This window comes from Cibotium barometz, chromosome 50, assembly GCF_041138505.1.
Source record: "Cibotium barometz isolate CiBa-2024 chromosome 50, ASM4113850v1, whole genome shotgun sequence".
Taxonomy (NCBI): Eukaryota; Viridiplantae; Streptophyta; class Polypodiopsida; order Cyatheales; family Cibotiaceae; genus Cibotium; species Cibotium barometz.
The window spans coordinates 42,834,149-42,857,204 of record NC_141095.1 but is presented as its reverse complement, the minus strand read 5'-3'; the positions used below and the strand labels follow the sequence as shown (position 1 = coordinate 42,857,204).

The following is a 23,056-nucleotide window of genomic DNA, read 5'->3' as shown; positions in this document are numbered from 1 at the left end:
GGCAGCAATAGTCCATTTATGTCCCAAGATCAAATCTGCTTCCAACACATACTTAACCACAAAAAACTTGCAAGTAAGGAGGTTAGTTTCAATATACATTGTATGTTCAAAGTACCCCAAACATGGCATGTTCAAGTCTTGTGTAAAGTTTATTCTTTCTGGATGGGCTGTGAGTGTTGGTTGACCTAACAAATCCCATAGCTCAAGGGTCATGAGATTGTGTTCTCCTATTGAGTTGTATTTTGTGAGACAAGTTGCATTGAAGCAACTCGTCTTGGGCAATCTTGGAACATGTGATCAATGCCACATTGTTCACACATGGGTCGCAAGGTGTCAGTGACTATGGGTATGGAAGTATTCCAAACTGTGCAGTCTGCCACCTTGTGAGGTCCATGACAATAGAAACACTGAAGTGTTCGATTAACTGCTTCCTGAGCAGTTTCTACCCTTTGGATTGTTTATGTTTTGTTCATGTTTAATGGAGGTTTTGAGTCAATTGTGGATGAAGCGGGACACTTTTTAGTATTGTGGAAGGTCTTACAATATATGCAGTATAGAAGAACAAGTGCCTTGTATGCACAATGGGGATTGGGATGGTCGTAGTGATTGTACTCAACACAAGGCATTTCGTTCCTCACTTGTAGAGGCATTAAGGATGTCTGGTTTTGAAGGTTCTCATCCTCTCTTATAGATGTCGATTGGAAGGTTTTAAGCAAGGCTGCATAGAATTTGGGAAATATCAATTTTGAGATCGATCTTTCTTTTGCCATTGCTTCACTTGGTTTAGATGAGAAATGCCTCGTAGCATGATCATCTTCTAGCATGTTATCATCTAAACATATTGCTTCTTTACAACATTGATCGAATGTTTTCGGATTGGATACAATGATCAAGTTGTGTAAGCTGTTATTCTTCAAGCCCATCATGAAACATCTCTTCAATTGAACATCGTTTAATTTTTCCCATGACTCACAATGTGAGTCCAAGAGTTTTATTCGAAGGATAAAATCTCTAATGGATTCATTTGGTTGACGCTCAATTGAATAGAGTTCTGTTGCTGCACTCCACTGATCACCTTGTCTAGAAAAGCCATGTATAAAGGCTGATTTCAAGGTTTTGAAGTTAGTCTTGATCGCAGGCATCAATGTGATGAACTATCGACTAGCTTTTCCCTCTGAGCATAGTTTCAATGCATGTACCTTGGTGGGACAGTTAGGATTTCCAAAGGCATCACATCTCTATTCAAACATTTGAATGAATTGAACAAGGTCTGTTGTTCCGTCGTATTTGCCCATAATTTTGAAAATTTGTACGACCGTATTTCTATATGTCGCTGAGGCCGTATGTGAGTGCTCTTGTTGGGAGAGACTCACTGAGTCCTTGGGCTACCCCCCTTCCTAGACTAGTTAGTATGTCCTTGGGCTACCCCCCTTCCTAGACTAGTTAGTATGTCCAAGGTGTGGGCATCTAGGAAAGGGTTGGTACCTATAGGATTTTTGGAGATGTTAGGTAAGGGACCAAAGCCCGATATGATCGAAGTGACAGGGGGTGTAAAACCCGATGACACACTTGTTAAAGGGTTATAGCTAATGGTATCGAGAGATGCATTTGCGGCATAGATCTCAATGGCTTGAAGATGTCAGCCATTGGGTTCAATCCTTATGTGATCCCTAGCAATCCCTCTATAAGTGCCTAAATGCTCCTTAATGAAAAAACACAGTTTTTTTTTTGCTTTTTATATTCGCCCCGTTATAGCCTCAAAAGGCTTGGCGTACTCTTTGTTGGGTCAAATGGGTGTCTGTTCGCCCTAAACAGCTTAACACTATACGCACGTGAACAACCTTAGATAATTTTCTGGAAAAAGCATATGTTAGTAGCTTCTCAAATGGAAGAGGAGGTCCTAAAACCTATTTTCCATCACTATCTCAAGACGAAAAAAACAAATTGGAAAATTTTTCCCTGTTTCACAGCACTTTTTTTAGGGTGTTCCAAAAAAGGAATTTTGAAAAACTTTGTATGAGAGAGTTGTAGTATTTTTGAAGTACTACAACTTTGTTTCCCTGAGTCGTCCGTGATTTTGTCATTTTGACCCTCAAAAAGTAGCTCGAATATGCTCGTCGCGTCGTTTTCGCATTGTTTTTTAATAATTTTTCGTGGTTTTTAGGCAGTTTTTTTCCTTGATTTTCGGGTCAAATTTTGAGTCTACTGGTCGGAGGCCAAAATGATCAATTTTGACTTCAGACGGCCAAGTCCAAAGTCGAAGAGCTCGATGTCAGCTTGGGTAGTTTTTTGTCTCAATTTCCAGGTCGAATTTTGAGTCTGCTGGTCGGGAGGCCAAAATGATCGAATTTTGAGTCTGGTCGGGAGGCCAAAATGATCGATTTTGACTTCGGACGACGACCAAGTCCAAAGTCGAAGAGCTCGATGTCAACTTTTCGATGAGCCCTAGAGCGCCTTCATCGGATATACGGTTTAGGAGATATGGGCCTCCAAATAGGGACGTTTTTTGGAGTTTTTTTTTCCGACGGACCGCTATTCACGCCGTGAAGCGGACTTCACGGGTTTTATAAATTTTGATTGATTTTTTTAAATTTATTTTATTTTTTTGGTCGCGTGTGAACGAAGGGTCTCACGCCGTAAACCCTTATCGTCGGTTCACGTCGTGAATCGAACTTCACGAAAAAGTTTTTTTTTTTCATGCGGTTCCTGAGGCGTGAACCCTTAGGCCATGAAGTTACAGAAAATGGTTCACGCCGTGAATCAGACTTCACGGAACTATTAAATTTGAATTTTTTTGTGCACGATTCTCGAGGGTGTGAACCCTTAGGCCGTGAAGTTGCAGAAAATGGTTCACGCCGTGAACCGGACTTCACGAAACTATTAAATTCGGAAAAAAATTACACGGTTCTCGAGGGCGTGAACCCTTAGGCCGTGAAGTTGCAGAAAATGGTTCACGTTGTAAACCAGACTTCACGAAACTATTAAATTCTTTTTTTTTTGCGCGGTTCCCTAGGGCATGAATCCTTAGGCCGTGAAGTTGCAGAAAATGCTTCACGCCATGAATCGAACTTCACAGAACTATTAAAATCGATTATATTTTTTGGGCGCGGTTCTCGAGGGCATGAACCCTTAGGCCATGAAGTTGCAAAAAATGATTCACACCGTGAACCGAATCCGCTTCACGGAACTATTAAATTTCTTTTTTTTTTTGGTGCACGCGCGGTTCCCGAGGACGTGAACCCTTAGGCCGTGAAGTTATAGAAAATGGTTCACGTCGTGAACCGGACTTCACAGAACTATTAAATTTGGATTTTTTTTTGTGCACGCGTGATTCGTGAGGGAGTGAACCCTTAGGCCGTGAAGTTGCAGAAAATGGTTCACGAAGTGAACCGGTTCGCTTCACGAAACTATTAAACTCGATTTTTTTTGGGTCTAGTAGGAAATACAAATTTTTCTTTTTGGGGAGAATATTTTTTGAATTTAAAATGAAAGAGATATGGGCATTTTTCCAAAAAGGTAAGTGGGAATCAAAAAAGTCAACCTTTTAATGAAACCCCTTACACCCTTCATAAATGACCCCCAAAATGGACAAATTGACAACTCATGAGCATCTACTCATTGAATTCTCATTAGCCTTAATAAGTGATGTAAAAAAAGTGATTAAGAATTAATCTAAGATTAATTCTTTCACTAATCTTTCCCTTGTTTAAACTAATCAAGGACTCTAATTAACCACTATTTATAGAATTGAGCACATCATTGGATAGAGCAAGGAAATGCTAATCTTTGTACATCAACAAATGTGTAAATTAATCTAAAATAGGAATTAATTAGACTCTTAATTATAGTCTCCGCTTTTAAGGTAAAATTAAGCAAAGAGAGTCAAATTTCTCCAATTAATGAAAAAATTGATGTAATTAGGTGTTTTGATGCATCTAGATGCTCTTAAAATACTTAAAAACACTAATTTCGACTACTCATATGATCAATTTAGGCCCCAATCAACACATTTTCTAAAATTTTGCCTCTTAACAAGATTAATCACCCTTAATGACAAAAACCTGTCCATTAAGAGAAATTAGTCAAATTCAAGGATTTTTTGATGGTTTAAAGAATTTTTTTGAAATATTAAGCTACTCTTAATGCTTGTGCTAACACTCTAATCCAAACAATTTCAACAACAAACACACAGTTAAACTAAAATTAATGATCTTAGTTCTATGTTTAACACTAAAGAGAGCTAACATTCACTAAAAATTACATTCTATTGCATTGTTTGATGCAATGGATACAAACTAAGTCCAATACAAACTATGTGCAAGCCCTAAGAACATGAAAAACCACAATAACAACAACAATAACAACAAATTAAGCTTAAAAATGAGCAAAAGGCATTCTTTTCAAGAACAAAAAAGAGAGCTATTCTACACCAAATCTCACACAAATCACACTCAAATCCATATCTTTTTCATGGGAAACCATTAATCAAGATAATGGGCAATGGATAATGCATAGATTAGAGGAAAAACAATGGAAAAAGCCAAGGGATGGCTCTCCAGTAGGGGCGCCAAAAATGTTATGGCTCACCCTAACCCTCCTTGAAACACATCCAAAAAGAGATTACCTAGTGAACCGTAACTGTCGTGAGGATCTTTCCAATGGCCGAGCTCGTAACCCTTGAGGTCTCCAAGCTCTACAACTCCTTGAGAAGGAACTCCACCGCGCCTCCCACAAGCGTTGTCACACCGCCGAGTTGCACTAAAGGTCCTTGTCCCTTCTCTCACCTCACTTCACTCACACACTCACTAGCATGCATTAGGGAGAGAGATTAGCAAGAGCAAGATCTGGGCATAGTGGCTGCCATCAAATTTTTGAAGTTGATCATCGTTCTCACAGATCAACCAACGGAAAGATATGATGGATATGATGTAGAGAAGCTGTGCTTTGATATGAACAAAGGCCCGAATGAACAAGGGATGATGCTATATTATCATCGCCTCAGGTGTCTACCATGGTACATGCATGTCACATTCGAAGATATGATAAACACCGGGTTCTAGACGTCACACTTAGCATTCCAAAAAAGAACCCTTAAAAAGCTTCAATCACACCATAACTTCTACAAACATGAGTTTGGCGACCAGGTCTTTTAACCTAGGTAAGAGGTTCTGAGGACAAAACCTACGTCAAGTAGGGGGGATGTTAATCCCATTTTGGATTAACAAAGATGTTCCACCATTTGATGACATTAATAAGTGTTATGTAAAGGCACTATAAAGGTTATACATTATGAAATACTTGCTAGCCAAGGCTTTAGTTTTAGTAAGTTTTGGGCTTCCAAGTGTGAATAAGGGCCAGTTGTATATAAGGCAATTTCTCATAATGGAAAGACCCAATCCCCCTTTGTGTTATGAGAGCTCTTATCTTGTCTTGTGTGTGTGTGTGTGTGAGAGAGAGAGAGAGAGAGAGAGAGAGAGAGATTGTGTACTATAGTGCATGTGCCTCATCCATGCTTATGTGTGGAAGAGTGGGAGGACGATTGCCTTGCATTGTGGTGTGAGTGACTCTGTGGTGATGACAGAGTGAAGGTGGATATTGGAGGATTGGCACTTCGACAGCGAGCTTGGAGAGCCTGAAGGGATGTGAGCTTGGAACATTGGTAAGTACCCTACGATGATTGTTGTCTATTGCTTCTTCCATTTGTGAATGTGTGGAGTTCTCTTGCAACGTGCAATTGCCCATAACAACATTGGAAGAAATTATAATCCACAATCAGCTAACCCTAAGATTCTAGAAGGCCCACTTGGGGACTCTGGCGGGAGGGCCCTCACCAAGAAAGCAGTGATGGTCATCTCTACCGACTCCAAGAATTGATGAATCAAACGGCGGATAGAGCTCGTCAGGTAGCCTCCGCACACCAAGTCGAGCACCGTTAGAGGGTGACGGGCATGCTCTAGAGAGGCAAAGGGAGGGGGGAGTGCAGGCTTAGAGGAAGAGCATGGGGCTAAGGGGACTGTTGTAGACAGAGTCGAAGATAAGGATGGGGGCAGACACGCATATCTAGGGGGGTGCCTAGGCAACTCTTCTCCCCTCAATGTTGGATTGGAAGAGGCTCATGAGACTCATGGAGGATGAGAGAATGCTTCGCATCCAGCACTTGAGAGGAACTAGTCAGAGGATTATGCAGATGAATGTAGCCATACCTAACCGCTAGATCATAGGGAGCTTCATGGAAGGGCATCATCACTTATCGTTTGGAGTATTTCAAGGACAAGGGAACCACTTCGGGTCATGTGCCGTCCACTTCGGGTGAGGACGATGTACTAGTTTTTTACTCCATTCAAGAGATGGCTCTTAGAGAGAGGTCTTGGGTAGGATTTCTTTAAGGGTCCGACGGTCTGGCTGGTGAGAGTGGTGGGTAGGGCAAGGAAGCACATCTATATTAATCTCCCTCAAGAGATGATTACGGACTCTTGGAGCCTCTGGTTCTATGATGGGTGTCCTATCAAATACCTGCATTGGGGCCCCAATTAGTGGGAGTGGAGGGATGTTATTAACCCCATGAAAAGCATGCCCTCTTCAATTACACTATGCAGAATGCCAGACAGTTGTTTTTGGAGGACAAATCCAGAAAGTTTCTACTTTTAGACCGCATTCATTGGCTTATGGGGTCACTCTTGACATTCAGAGAGCATTTTGGCAGAGGTTGTGGCACTCGTACAGGGAAACGAAGATTTTCTCTTTTATTTGGGTTTCTCGACAAGGTGGCCTTGCCAACAACTAGTGGAGATCGATCATTGGTGCTAGCCTAGCTTGTCGTGTAGGAGCTTTGGAGACAGTCTGCCATTGCTTATGGGAGTGCAAGGAGGCACAGAGGATTTGGCCTACAATAGCACACCTTTTTGGAAGAATGAGGAGGGATGCCTACATTTGTTTTGGTGCTATTGTTTGGTTGACACAGTCGGGCTCACAAATCAAGTTTGAAGGGAATGACAGAGATATGGTCATGCGGGTTACCCAGGGAGTGGGTCGATGGCGCCACCTTTAAGACATGCCAGAGTCACGCTACGTACCTCCATCACATAGATAGGACACCGCATGGGAATGACAGAGATATGGTCATGCGGGTTACCCAGGTCGGCGGTGCCATCTTTAAGACATGCCAGAGTCACGCTTCGTACCTCCATCACAGAGATAGGACACTGCATAGGAGATCATTGCTAGCATCACAGCCTGGCACATCTGGAAGGCTAGATGCACTAAGGCCATGGAGGGCACTTTGGTTTATGATACAAAGTGCATTTGCAAGATCTGGTGTGATATCATCCACATGCCCATGGCCATTTGGGCCAAGATTTAAGCATCTTTGAGGGCTGCAAAGAGAAAACATGGCCAATTCATGAGAGAATGGGATCATGGCATCTTTTTCACTCTCTCATATGGAACCTTGCTGACAGCACAAGCACTACATTGGTTGAGATTTCCCCCTTGCTTGGTTTGAAATCTCCCTTCTTGTAAAACTTTTTCATACTTAATAGAAGTCTCTTTTTTGGGGGGAAAATGAAGCTTCGTCGAAAACGCTAGTGAGATCAGCCAAGTTTATGTCGGTAGTAGGGGCTAGACAACCCACATTCTTGAGAACCCGGATTACCACTCCCTTACTATTTGTTACATTGCATTTTTAGCTTTGTAGCTGTATTTGTTAACCCTTGATTTTTGTATGCTTTTTAGCCATATGCATGATATCATGCCTTGTATTAACAATCAAGACATGAAAATGACCAATGATCCGTGGTTATCGATCAAGTCCGCACGAAAAATATTTTGTAATGTCTCTTGGATATGGAGCATCTTAAAAAGCTTCCTAGGAGCTCACACTAAAAGTAAGACATGTCTTGCCCAACAATAAGGGTACCAACATTGCATGATACCTCATGTCATCTTCATGAAGATGACACGCATACACTAGCTAAAAATCCCATAAGATTGTTATTGCTTATGAACTTACATCAGCATGCAAAGCCTAGAAAATCCATGAGATTGTTCAAATTTCACACAATGCTTGGGACTAACTTTGAAAGAATCTATGGACACTTACAAGCGGGTTTCAAACCTAGGTAAGTTTGTTTGGCCAGGCTAATCATACCATATTTTTGCCATGTTATAGAAATGGTGACAAGGTCCAAGACAATGCATGTAGAGGGCAGGGTCCCAGGTAATGGGAGGGGAAATTACACATTAACCACTAGCCATCATTTCAACAGCACACTTTGTTTCAAACAGAGAGAGAGAGAGAGAGAGAGAGAGAGCCGTCAGTTCCTAGACCTGTTCTTAAAGGACATCTGGGTGCATAAGCCTGTGTCTACCATACCAAATCGCTTAGAAATATGTACAAAAGAAGAAAAAAAAGCATTTTAAAAAAGCATTTTTCCAGAACTTAGATGATAACAAAAGGAAGTTTATAATACGGCCCACTGCTATCCTACAAATATAAGGCAAATTTCAGTATCATCTATTCAAGAAGTCACCTCATGCCATTAAAATATATTAAAGGCTAGCACTCTTAAAGTTTTTTATTTTTGTTTTTTTGGGCCGGGGTCTAACACGACCTTAGAATGCTGCCCATAGACTTGAACACAGAAATGCTTTTGTCATGAATAGCTCCATCGCTCCCATTTCTGAGAGTGGTTTCACTCCCCACCATTGCCCCCAGGGGGACTGGTTAGGAGCATAACAGCGACCTAGTACTCCCTTGTGAGGAGTAAGCTGCACACAATTACCATCACACTGGAAGAAATCTAGCCATACAAGCAACTCTAAAAGGCTAATTAGGTAAGCATTTTGCTTTACATTTTGCCTTTCTGCTAGTGGATCCATACTTAAACTTTGGCTCTGATAAACTAGCAACATGTTCAGATTGCCTTGATTCCCATCATTGCATGTTGTGTCCCAAAGTGATGCTAACATATAACACACAAGTCATAGGAAAGTTTGACTTACTCACAATATATGTCGTCAAGAGATAGGTCTACTTAACATAAATATAAAAGAATGAAAATACAGGCCATTCCAATGTGTTCCATATAAAACTCGTCCTTATAATCACTTGGAAGGATTATCCTGATTTTTCATATATCAAGTTTATGGTTAAGATTTAGCAATCCAACAAAACCTTGAAGTTGATTAAAATTCCCCCAATTACTTGAACCTGGCCGTAAAACACCAGAAAAATTTTACTCGTCCAAAAAATTGAACATCAAGAAACTCATCCGCTAAAACTAAGAGCTAGGCGGCTCATGGAAGTGTCCGATTGTAGGGCATCTCTGACCCCAAAGCTTCTCTTTCCTTCCTTTCTGCTTTTACCTGTAAGGAAAAAAAGCCACATCCTAGTTCCAATGAAGTCACAAAAATAACAACTGATAGTCCAAGATTTGACTCCAACTCCAAAAAAAAAGACCCGTGTCTCTCACACAACAGGAAAAATTTCCCCTGCAAGCCTCATGGACGGTCACCCACAGGCATAATTATCCTGAAAACAAATAAAAGTGGAGCGAACATAGGTTTTACTATGACTTCAGCTTGCTCTGCAGCAAGCTCACCAGGCTTTGTAACCTTTAGTGTGCCTTCAAGCAAAGGTTTGTGTGAACTCACCAATTTAAGCATATCTTGTAGATAGGGTTTGAAGGGGGTTTGCTTTTCCTGCAAAACATTTTATGTAAATACGTAAGCAAACATCCTCCTTAGAGGAACATTTATCCAAGGAACGAACACTGCAAAACAAGCTGCACACACAATTTACAATAAATGGAATCGTCATCAGCAGGCAACTCACGTGCATGCATACGTGGGTGTTGACACTTGCCCACACAATTGTGCGTGTGAGTGAAGATAGTGTGTGTAGCTATATCCACGTACGTATGCATGTTCATCCTCTGCTGAAGAATAGAGTGTTTCGCTATATGTATGCATGCATCTGTTCATGCAGGCATGTGCCCTCATGCATACATACATGCAGCATGCATGTACACTCATCCTCAGTCAAGGATAGTGTGTTTCACTACATGTATATGTGTGTATGTATGCATGAATTTGCATGTATGTATGCATAGAGAGAGGGAGTTTATTCTTCTAGTTCAGATTGTTAGAGAAAGAGAATTTCTTGTTGGATTAGCCTGCTTCAAACCTATGCAAACAGGATTCTCAAATGCAGCTCTTAATTTCTTGTTGGATTGGCCTGCTTCAAACCTATGCAAACAGGATTCTCAAATGCAGCTCTTGCCACTACTGGGAAGCAGACTGGAATCTGTTTCTAGAATCATATATATGTATATGTATATATGTATGCATGTATGTATGCATGCACGGTATGCATGTATGTGTGTGTGTGCGTGCGCACACATGCACGCATGTATGTATGTATATGTTTGTATGTATGTATATATTTAGCGTTATGCAGGTATGTATGTAGGGTATGCAGCATTCTGTATGGCATGCATGCACAGATGCAGTGTGTGTGCACACATGCATGTATGTATGTATGTAATGTTTGTAAGCATATGTATGTGTATTTGTACACGCCCGTATGCACACACGTGCTCTCATGCATGTATATGTCTCACTACCTTATTTATATGTATGCCATATAAATGAACACAATTCAAATTTTACACCTGCATGTCCTTCGAAAGGTGTGTATGCTTAAGTGACAGGTCTATGGCACGCTTAAGACGCTGGTTACGTGCGTCAACTACAGGCTGAGGCAGGCGTTTCAATGCTTCCTTCACATCCAAGTCATGCATGTCATCATAGAGATCATCATATCGCAGCCCTAAAAAACAAAAAAGCAGAACATAAAGAGATCAGAACAAAAGAGAATAACCTGCACATCTGTGTTTGCAATATGCAGCATGGATTTTTAAACTACTTCAATGCACAATCTGAGATACACAGGAATTTTAGTTATTATTTTGCTGCGCGCGGCCAGGTGCGCGGGGGAAGATTGTCGAAATACGCAGCGGATATGAGACAAACCGCTGAGAGCACAACGTAGCAAGACACCAACATGAAGATGAGCAAACGCAAGAGAACCACCAGCCTGAAAACGTAGAGCTGTGTGGAGAAAAGTAAACGCAGAAGAGAGAGAGAAGCTGTAGGAACTTTGCTCTATATACAAGATCCGCTACAATACCCAATACTTAAGAAGGTGTGGGGGGCAGCCCCTCAATATATATGGTCCAGGGCTGCTGGTCAGCCAGCCCAAAACAGGCCAACAGCAGCCAGATGTCCACGACCAAAAAAAACCTCAAGTCAGCAAGAAAAAGCTCAGACGGCCAGCAGGTCGAGTAGTACAGAAACAGTTGGCCGAGAGAAGATAACAGCCGACAGCACTCCCCCACAGCCAGAAAACAGGGAAAATGGACAAATGAAGAAAAATGGAGAACTACCTACATAGGCGGGAACATGCACAACAACGGCCCTGATGTGTGATAATGTACAGACTAGAGATGACTGCGAACACCCCCTCTCAGCTCTTGGATGTGGAACCAACCCCAATGAACTGGAGTGCTACCGGAGCATAGCTTGAGGTAGAGACTTTGTGAAGAGGTCTACCGCATTGTCCTCCGTCGAACAAAACTCTAGCAAGATGTCATCAGCAAAAATCTTCTCACGAACAAAGTGACTCTCGATGACCATGGGTGCCTCCTGTGGGAACCCAATCTCGCCAAGTAACCTCTGCAACAGCACCACCTCGCAAGCAACACCACAAGCAACCCGATACTCTGCCTCTGTAGACAACAAGGCAATAGTTGGCTATCTCTTGCTGCTCCATGAAACAGCTCCTGAGCCGGGGGTAAAACCGTAGCCTGATGTAAATCTCCTCGTGTCTGGATCTCCTCCCCAAACTGAGTCACTCCAACCGTGGAGGGTGACTCCATCCGTCGTTCCCCCTCTAGTGTCATAGCAAAGTCCAAGATCCTTCATACACTGCAAAAACCGCAAGATCCGCAATCTTGCGTCCCAATGAGTCTTCAAAGGCGTCTACATGAATGGGCTCAACAGCCCCACCGGGAAGCTCAAGTCCAATCTCGTGTTCAACAACCAAATCAATGAACCAAAAAGAGGCATCAACCTGCTCACAAGGATCATCAACTGTAACTTTGGTATGCCAAGTCCTAGGAACCTGCTGAAGACCATACAAGGCCTTCCAGAACCTGTAAACCACTCCCTTTGAACCCGGAACCTCAAAGCATGGAGGCTGCTCAACATCCACCTCCACCTCCACCTACAAGTCACCATCTGCCACTTGCATGGCTTTCCTACAAGTCCCCTGGGAAAGAGCTGCAAGAGGCTCTTCGTTCCGAATGAAACGAGACATCAAAGCATAGTTTACCTGTAAAGGCTCCTCTGACTGACGAAGGCAAGAACTAGAATGTTCCTGCTTGCTGCCATCATCTGGCAAGCCATCCACCATTTGGTCCCGGAAAGCCTGGCGCTGCAACGCATCCGAATACAAGTGGTCATGACGAGACTGCCACACATCATCTAATTGAGAACCTGTAAGAGAGTGCTGAGAGTTTGTAAATCCCATTCTCCACTCTGCCTCTTCCCATATAACCTGGCCTGTCGCTTTATCCCGGAGAGCAACAAAATGCTTCTCAAACTCCACCCGTACACCAGTCTTGCAAACCTCATGCACTGACAACAGATGAAAACCAAGAGATGGGACAAAAAGAACCTAGGAGGAATGCTTCCCGCCTCTGCCATCGGGAACGATCTTGTAACACGCGGAAGCTCTGGGGGTCTTCTTTCAGCCCTAAACACTACCGGAAACATGCTGATGCAAAACGCAGACATGAAGAGAGAGAGAGAGAGAGAGAGAGAGAGAGAGAGAGAGAGAGAGATATGCTGGAAATTCAGTATATTCTAATGGTACAAAAAGGTACCTAAATCTGCAACCCTAGGCTGCCTTCATACAAAAGGTGATAGACACCAAAATCTAGTCCTAACTTGGACCCATTCCCTAAAGGAATGAATGATCTACTCAATGAGCATCCTTGCCTTTTATACGCTCTTAAATAAATAGATGAGTTGGCCGACTGCTAGTCGGCCAGCTGACTGGCAGTAAAATCCCATAAATGTGATGCACCCTGCAGCCGCCTCAATTTGGTCCAGCCGACAGCCATCTCTTGCAGCCACCAACAGTCCCCTCTTGCAACCGCCTGGTCATCTTGGTCCCCTCTAGCCAAATCAGCACTTGATGCTCCAAAATCCTAGCTTTAATGGTCTTTTTCTTGGCTGCCCCTTCTGGATTAGCCCTGAGAGTGTCCATGAGCATGTCTTGCACATGACATCCTCCTCTGCTAAACTTGATGACGGGAATCCAACCTGTTCTTGGATGACTGTCATCATCCCAATCCTTTTCTTGAAGTCCCTCTGTCATCCATCCATCCCTGGCAACCCTTTTCTCTAAAATCCCGCCCCGGTCTCCAAACCACTCTGACTCTGAATAAGATATATGCATCTGTCCCCAATCCGTTCCTGCCTTGACTCTCAACACTGTCTTGGTCTTCATTCTTGAGAAATGAGTCTGGCACTCTCACATCACCCCTTGGAGGATAATCCCTCCAGTCCCCAATCCGTTCCTGTCCTGACTCTGAACACTGTCTTGGTCTTCATTCTTGAGAAATGAGTCTGGCACTCTCACATCAACCCTTGGAGGATAATCCTCCCTTGGGACCGTTGCCCGAGAACCTATCTGGCTTACAGGACTGCCATCCCCTCTGGCTTTGGAACACCACCAACAAATCTCCTGGGAGCTCTTCCCGATCCTGTGTTCCTTGCCTTGGGCTTCGTATCCGTGTACTTTCCTGTACCTTGGACCTGGACACCTTCATATGGGACTGAATCAGTGTTTAGCTTTGCTGAGCCTGATGCTCTGATACCAATGTAACACGCGGAAGCTCTGGGGGTCTTCTTTCAGCCCTAAATACTACTGGAAACATGCTGATGCAAAACGCAGACATGAAGAGAGAGTAGAGCGAGAGAGATGCTGAAAATTCAGTATATTCTAATGGTACAAAAAGGTACCTAAATCTGCAGCCCTAGGCTACCTTCATACAAAAGCTGATAGACACCAAAATCTAGTCCTAACTTGGACCCATTCCCTAAAGGAATGAATGATCTACTCAATAAGCATCCTTGCCTTTTATACGCTCTTGAACAAATAGATGAGCTGGCCGACTGCTGGTCGGCCAGCCGACTAGCAATAAAATCCCATAAATGTGATGCGCCCTACAGCCGCCTCAATCTGGTCCAACTGACAGCCTTCTCTTGCAGCCGACAGTCCCCTCTTGCAGCCGCCTGGTCATCCTCGTCCCCTCTAGCCAAATCAGCACTTGATGCTCCAAAATCCTAGCTTTAATGGTCTTTTTCTTGGCTGCCCCTTCTGGATTAACCTTGAGAATGTCCATGAGCATGTCATGCACATGACAGATCTCTAATGAAGATGTGACATGCGTGCCTCCGAAGATCCTGTAATAACTCTCGAGAAGGATTCATATGCCTGGAAGCACCACTGTCAATAATCCACTCCTGAGTGTACCCAACAGTGAGTCCAACCGCCTCCCTGCTCGAAGAAGATGAAACGCCGATGTCCATAATCTCCAAGTGCACAAAAGTTGGAGTCTTCACGGTTACTACTGAGGAATGTGCACCCTTCTCGATGCTCCGCTTAGGACATTTTCTCCAATAATGGCCTTTCTAGCCACAATTGTTACAGGTCCTCTTTACCTTCAAGGCGTCACGATCCAAGTCGAGCTCCTACTCGAAAGACTTCTCCTGTGAAGACTTCCCTTTGCCCTTACTGCAGCCTTGTGACCACTTGCCAGTCAAGGCCTCAAAACCTCCGCCCTATGAAGGGTTCGTAAAACGCTCTTCTTGGTCCAAGACCATAGGCACAAGCTCCTCCCATGTGATGGTGTTGAGCCTGCCAACTGGTGATCAAAGAGGATTAGAAAGCTGAGTACTGAGAGGTCAGATGAGACAGCAAAGTGATGGCCATGTCCTCTGAAGATATCTCATTCCCAGCCTGAAGAACCTCCTGCTGAAAAGCCTGCAACTTGTTGATGTGCTCCCGCATCGTCGAAGACTTTGCAAAATCCATCACCCGCATCTGCACTTCCATGGAGATCCGCTTCATGGGTGATACCCTATTATACTGAGAAGCCAAATGCTACCAAATCCCTCTGGCCAACGTCATATGTTTTATATGATTAATCACCTGTGGTGTGCAATTATCGAAGATGAAAGAACGGACATGGGCATCGACACGATCCCACAATTGTGCCTGAGCCTCCCATTCTTTCCGAGTAGAGGGTAACAGCTCCCCGTCCGGGAGGGTGCGTGGAAAAGAAATGAAGAAGAGGTTGCAACTAATATGCAAGGTGGCTATCCAATGGTGATGGCCGCCTTCTACCCAATCTCCAAGTCCCGAATAGCCCAAGAGATCTCCAATCAACACCAAAAAACCAGCAGTCCTGCAAGCTCTTCAAATATCCTGCAAGCTCCAAGGTCTTCAAGAAACAGTCCCGCAAACTCTCCAATGTCTCCAACCTTCAAGCCACCAGGAGCTCTGATACCATGTCGGAATACACAGCAGATATGAGACAAACTGCTGAGAGCACAACATAGCAAGACACCAACATGAAGATGAGCAAACGCAAGAGAACCACCAACCTGAAAACATAGAGCTGTGTGGAAAAAAGCAAACGCAAAAGAGAGAGAGAGAGAGTGAAATTATTGGAACTCTGCTCTAAAGATCTGGTACAATACCCAATACTTAAGGTGTGGTCCAAGGCTGCTGGTCGGCCAGCCCAAAACAAGCCAACATCAGCCAGACGTTCACGCCCAAAACAAGCCAACATCAGCCAGATGTCCACGACCAAAAAAACGTCAAGTCCGCTAGCAAAAGCTCAGTTGGCCAGCAGGTCGGGTAGCATAGAAACAGTCGGCCACGGGAAGATAACAGCTGGCAGCACTCCCCCACAGCCAGAAAACAACGAAAATGGACAAATAAGGAAAAATGGAGAACTACCTACACGGGCAGGCACACCCACAACAATGGCCCTAATGTGTGATAATGTACAAACAGGAGATGACTGCTAACAAAGATGCCTATTGAAAGATTTATGTCTTTCAACCTATGTATGCCAATGGGTTTATGTTTTTATTCAACCTAGTCTACTAGGTAAGGCTACAAACAAGGAAGCCACCAATCCCAACGGTGTGGGCTTAGGGAGGGGAGGTTTGGAGTACAAATTCCTACATAACACATTAGAATTGTGGCCGATTTGCCACCATAATTTGTAATGCCTTCAAAGAGAAAGACCAAGGGTGCCAAATTGCGGACTACAAAAGGATCTAGCTAGTCTTTTTTTTTGGGGGGGGGGGGGGGGCGCGCACGGGTAACAATGAGGATCAATAAACATTACAAGAAGTCTTCTAGGTGTTGTGGCCCTTTATTGATTGTTTTCCTTTGTAATCATCTTCTTGCTTCAAGCAAGCTTCAATGGTGGTACTCCCTCAAGAGTGCAAGCATGTGGTACTCCATGTATTGAGTGCTATTTCCCCTTATTTCATTGGTATCAGAGCTTGATCTTTGATCCATTAAACCTAATTTTAAAAAACTTTGAGAAATTTTCTTGATCTTCCCTAAAACCCTAGGCAGCTTCTTGTTCACCAAGCTTCCACAGCTTGAGATCTTGCCATTTGGGAGCATTAGGGGGATATTAGGATTAGTTTGGAGCAGATCTACACCTATATTCTTGATCAAATCCTAAGCGGCCATGTTTTTGCCCTATTTTCTTTCATTTTCGCTAAAAATGGATTAGTTTGGAGCAGATCTACACCTATATTCTTGATCAAATCCTAAGTGGCCATGTTTTTGCCCTATTTTCTTCCATTTTCGCTAAAAATGGTGCTTCCTTCATGTAGCCTCTTGCAAGCATGCCATCGAAGCTAGGAAAGGCTTTGGTTGTGTTTTTTTGACTGATATGGGACCTGATGACGGCAAACAACACACTATGTGCAAGGATTGAAGCTTCCACGTTTTTTCATCTTCAAGAAAAGCTGAAAACTTCAAAACTTGGCATCCACTTCATGGAGAGCAAGAGAAGGTGCATAGCTTCAAGATTTGATCAATGGTAAGTTTCTTGAGCTATTCATGAATATTCTTGATGATATCTTGCCATTTCATGGGTTTCTTTGCAAGATTTTCATGGAGCTTGAAACCCTAGCTTCCATAGCTTAAGGCTTTCAAGTTTTGAGCCATTTGCTTCTTATGCATGCCATTGGTGTTGCCAATGCACGATTAGAGCACTCTAATGCAACATTGGTAGCATGTTGGCAGCTTAAGCTTTATTTTGAAGCATTCATAGGCTATTTCATGCTTAATCTTGCCATTCATAAACATAATGGTGGAGATGAATGCTTAATGGCCATGACATAAGCCTAATAAAGTACACAAGACATGATAAGCATACATTGGATGCATGAATTGCCTATTGGAATGCCTATTTGCCATGATAAAGGCATGGAACTTGTTGAGCCTTGGTAAGAGGCAACTCATTGAAAAAGAGACGCCATGGATGCATTGGAGCTATATGAACATGGAGCAATGGGAAGTAACGGCATGAGTTCATGCTAAAAGTGTTGAATGGAATGGATTGTAAGTGACCTTACCCTACCCTAAGCAATCTCTATTTTTCTATTTCAAAACTTGGTATATGTCAAAGATCCAAAGGAATCTGAGAGTGATGAATCACTCCCAACTCTCGATCATGAAAGGAAAGATTTATGATAAATGTTTTGCAGATACTCTTCTAGGAGAGTTAACACCAAAGAGACTGGAAGATCATCATATTGACATCATGCCAGAAAGTTCACCTCTTGACCGACGACCTTATTGTGTGAGTCAAGCACAACAAGAGGAGATTATGAAGCAAGTGAATGAGTTATTGGAGAAGGGTTTGATTAGACCTAGTTCATCACCCTTTTGTTCTCCAATTTTATTGATTCAGAAAAAGAATGGTTCTTGGCGTATGTGTATTGATTACAGGGCTCTTAACAAGATCACTGTGAAGAACAGGTTTCCTATTCATAGGATTGATTACATCCTAGATAAATTGGATATAGCCGCCATGTTTAGAAAGATTGATTTAAAGAGTGGTTACCATCAAGTCAGGATTGGACCACATTTGGACTCTACGAGTATTTGGTGATGCCTTTTGGTCTTACCAATTCCCCAACTACCTTCAACCGAATGATGGAAAGAATATTTCGACCACATAGAAAGTTTGCAACCACTTTCTTTGATGGCATTATTGTGCATTCTAAGAATGAGGAAGAGCATCGAAAGCACTTGGATATCATGTTTTAGGAACTGCGGAAGCACAAGTTTTATGTGAACGACAAGAAGAGAGTTCTTTTTGCCAAAAATTCATTATTTGGGGGCCACATAGTGTCCAAGAAAGGGGTCAAGATGGATCCAGACAAGGTCAAGGCTATTATGGAATGGCCAGAGTTGACTAGTGTGCATACAGTTCGAAGTTTCCTTAGCTTATGCTCTTTCTGTTGGGTCGGAGAGGATACCTACAGCACAACCCTAATGCACACAAACCGAGATAGAAACACAAGAGAGAGAGAGAGAGGAGAGAGAGAGAGAGAGAGGTGCTGGAAAGTGTGTACTTGATAATAATAAGATGTGCGCAAGTACAAGTACAATATAACCTAGGGCTAAGTGCCCAACACACATAGGTGTGCTCACCCGGGAAAAAAAACCTATATCCAGTCATAGGGAAAATTTCCCGTGAGTAGGTCTGTTCACACTAGAACTTCCTGGAGGACCAAATGGTCAACAAACCCCCCTGAAGTGAACAGTGTGAACGGAAGTAGGGTGTAGCAAACTACCATGGTAGCGGTTGTATGCGCAAAGCTTCAAACTTTTCCCTCGAAAGAGGCTTCGTAAACCCATCTGCTACATTGACATGTGTAGGCACATAAGCCAAGTCAATCTCTCCTGCACAGCTAGAAGTGGCCACTGTAGGCTGCTTCTTACTGAGCCATGAAATGCATGAGTCTTCAAGAAGAAAACAGTTACCACTGGTTGACACCCTTGTGTCATAGCGTCTTGCACAATCACTGTCTGTGTATCCTTGCAAGCATAATGTAGAAGATGTGCCATAGAATAAGGCAAAGTTTGATGTGCCTTTAAGATATCTGAAAACACGTTTACATGCTTGCCAATGCATAGTGCTTGGACAATGCATGAACCTGCTCAACTGGGAAACAGCATACTGAATATCCAAACGCGTAGAGCATAAGTAAATGAGGCATCCCACAGCCTGTTGATAGGTGGCAACATCAAATGGCTCTCCAGCATGCTCAAGTGACAGCTTTAAACCTAGTTCCATAAGAGTGGGAACAGACTTACAATCTGACATTTGAAACCGCCCAAGGAGCTCCTCAACATATCTCTTTTGAGATAGCATAATACCCCCCTCAACTCAAACAAACTGTATGCTCAAGTAGTAATGCAAATGCCCCATATCTGTGACATCAAATGCATGCTGTAAACCAGCTTTGAAAGCTGAAATATCACCCTCTTCAGGGCCAGTAATGAGTATGTCATCAACATAAAGAATGAGGATGAGTACATTGTCCCCAATGTGGCGGACATAAAGTGTACTCTCAGCTGAACTGTTCTAAAACCCTTTGGCAGTCACGTATGCATGAATCTTTTGGTACCAAGCACGAGGAGCCTACTTCAGACCATATAGTGCTTTATGTAAGCGGCATACCTTGTGTTTTGCACCCTTTTGAACAAAAAGCCAAGAGGCTGAGATACATACACTTCCTCCTGTAAATCACCATTCAAGAAGGTGGTTTTGACATCCAACTGATGTACATGCCATTCTCTTTGTACAGCCAATGCTATAATTGTACGTATGGTGGTCATACGTTAAGTGGGAGCAAAAGTCTCCTCGTAGTCACTGCCCTCACGCAAGGCATACCCTTTGGCAACCAATCTAGCCTTATGGCGATCAACAAAACCATCACGCTTACGCTTCAGATTTTGTGCCAATGGCACACTTGCCAGGAGGCAAGTCACATAACTCCCATGTACCATTCCTGTCATTGGAGTCTAACTCTGACTGCATGGCTGCAACCCAATTTTCATCCTCCAATGCATCAACATGAGAAAGAGGCTCCTCATTGCATGCGGTGGCAACAAGAGCTGCATGTACTAAATGTGCATGGCAAGAGGCAGCACGTGTACGACTTGACATAAAAGAAGACTGTTTGCTATCACACGAAGTCTCAACCAGCCATCTAGGAACAATCTTTGACTTCCTAGAGGCTAGTATCTGCATCTTCCTCTGCCAATACATCTCCCAACATATCCTGATCAATTTGAGGCATTTCAGGATCAATTTGGGGCAAATTTGGCTGCTGATTTTCAGCAGGCATAGGTGGCTGTAAATGAGCCTGTATGGGCTCCACATTATCCACATTTGAATTGAATAAAGGTAACAATGTATCAAACACATCCTCTGGCCCAATTGATGGCTGTTTTGTGCATGAAAGAAGGGGCTGAGATGCAGACTCGTCATAGATAACATCCATAGATACAATGATCTTGCCCGTAGTAGGCACATAGAGTCGGTATCCCTTGCTCTCACTGCTATAGCCAACAAAAATGCATTTGATTGCCTTTGCATCAAGTTTATGTCTTTGTTGTGTGGGCACATACACATATGCCAAACACCCTAAGACTGTCATATGAGTCACCATTGGAATCTTGCCATTCCATGCCTCATAGGCAGTCATAGATTTCAAGGCTTTGATGGGGCAACGGTTAAGCACATAATTTGCACACATAACCGCTTCAAGCCAAAACTTACTAGGCAAATCCTTGCTCTTGAGCATGCAACATGCCATCTCCATAAGTGTACAATTACGTCTCTCTGCAATCCCATTCTGTTGAGAAGTATAGGGGGGGTAGTACACTTATGGGAAATACCATGTAACTGCATGTAAGATGTAAACTCATTTGACAAATATCCCCCCCCCGCCCCCCCCCCCCCCCCCCCCCCCCCCCCCCCTCGATCTGTACACAATGTGACAAGCTTGTGTCCACAAGCATTTTCAGCCATGGGACGGAAACCTTTAAGATGTAAACTCATTTGACAAATATTCCCCCCCTCGATCTGTACACAATGTGACAAGCTTGTGTCCACAAGCATTTTTCACCTGACTTCACCTTCAAACCATACACCCAACAGAAACAAGTGTAATCGTCAATGAAAGTAATGAAATATAGATGTCCTCCAAAAGATGGAGCCCTCGTAGGGCCACAAAGATCACTATGAATTAGCTGTAATGGGCGGACAGTCCTCATAGTACCAACTGTAGGAAAGGAATTCCTGTGCATCTTTCCAAGAATGCATCCCTCACATACATGCTTGACTGGAACCTCCATAGGAGGAAGCTCATGCACCATATTTTGCTTCTGCAAGCGTACAAGAGATAGGAAATTCAAGTGACCAAACCAAGCATGCCATAACTCAGTGTCACTCAACACACGTGAAGTGGAAGCAACCGTAGCATCATGAGAGTGTGTACTCTTGTCATACATATCAAGCTTATACAAGCCACTCCCCTAGAAAGTGCAAGAGAATCTATGTCTCTTCTGTCATACACTGAGCAACAATGGTCCGAGAATTGAATTTTAAACCTAGATAATGCAAGAGCTGAAACAGAGATAAGATTCTTCTTAATGCCTAGCACACACACAAAGTGTCACAGAGAGTAAAACTGTCTCCATTACAAGCTCTTAGCTCCACACTGTCAATGCCTTTAATGGCATAAGAGGCATCATTGGCACACATGACTATGCCACCTAGAGGAGAATCCTACAATGTAGCAAATAGTGACCTGCATGAAGTGATGTGCTTAGAAGCACCATTGTCAAAGTACCAATCACCAGCTGAAATAGACATACAAGAAGCAGGCAAATTGCATGTGACAATCAATGCATATCCCTCATGGACAAAGTTGGCCTCTTCCTTAGTGTCCACTATAGCAGCCAAGCCCTTCTGCTTCTTCTTCTTCTCACTCTCAATCCTCTTTCTATACTCATCAATAAGATGACCAGGCTTCCTGCAATAGTTGCATCTCTTCTTCTTCTTGGTGTCACTCTCCTTGGAGGAGGTAGAATCTAAATGGATTGGTGGTTTGCCCTTACTGGATGAAGCCCCAGATTTACCTTAATGGCGATCAAAGGCACCGAATGCTTGACCCGCAGAAAGCATAGTAGATCTGTTTGACCGAGACTCCTTTTCTTGCAATAAGAGAGCCACTACTCATCGAAGGTGTACAAATTCGGATTACCCTTCATAAGTAGACGAAGAGTGGTAGCAAATCCTTGGTAGGACTCCGGCTACCCCTGAAGTACAGTAGATACAAGTGAACTATTTGGAATGGTCTCATCAATGTTGACGAGCTGCTCCCTAAGATCCTTGATGCGGGTGAGATATTTGTCCATAGAATCACCCTCATCCATATGCTCAGTATCAATCTTCTTTTGAAGATAGGCCACACGAGCCTCATTGCGAACCTCATACAACGAAGCAAGTACATGTCATGCACCTTTTGCAAAAGCGCATGAACAGATATGTGGTATAACTTGCCTCTTGCAAGAGAGGGCAATCAATGCATGAGCCTCAGCATCCTTTGCATCCCACTTGAGTTGTTCCTGTGTAGGTGGCAAGGGTGCTGAAGTGACACCACCGCCTAAAGATGCAGCATCACCTGCCAAATACATCATTGCTTGCCATTTCAACCTACAAAAGATACTTTGTCCCACACCAAATGCAAATATCCACTACACTGCAAGTGTCCTGCTATTGATTGTATCGAATAGGCACAAATAGCTTGCTGATTTGTATGACCTGCATATGTATAAATATGACTAGCGTAGGGATAGATGATTTACAGG

General features: G+C 43.2%; 1 protein-coding gene across 2 annotated transcripts in view; it reads right to left on the bottom strand.

Annotated features, from left to right (window-relative positions):
• Positions 1–9,008: 9,008 nt before the first annotated feature.
• LOC147610124 (cytochrome b-c1 complex subunit 7-1, mitochondrial-like) overlaps positions 9,009–23,056 on the bottom strand; it is a 63,520-nt gene continuing 49,472 nt past the window's right edge. Inside the window, exons 2-4 of one of the 2 annotated variants that reach the window (XM_086786782.1) lie at positions 10,671–10,828; positions 9,652–9,699; positions 9,009–9,363 (exon numbers count right to left, since the gene is read on the bottom strand). In XM_086786782.1, coding sequence (XP_086642908.1) covers positions 9,295–9,363; positions 9,652–9,699; positions 10,671–10,828 — 275 coding nt within the window. In that variant the 3' untranslated portion in view covers positions 9,009–9,294. Of the gene's footprint in view, positions 9,387–9,651; positions 9,700–10,670; positions 10,829–23,056 lie in introns of both variants that reach the window. The other variant, XM_086786783.1, reaches the window with a different exon arrangement.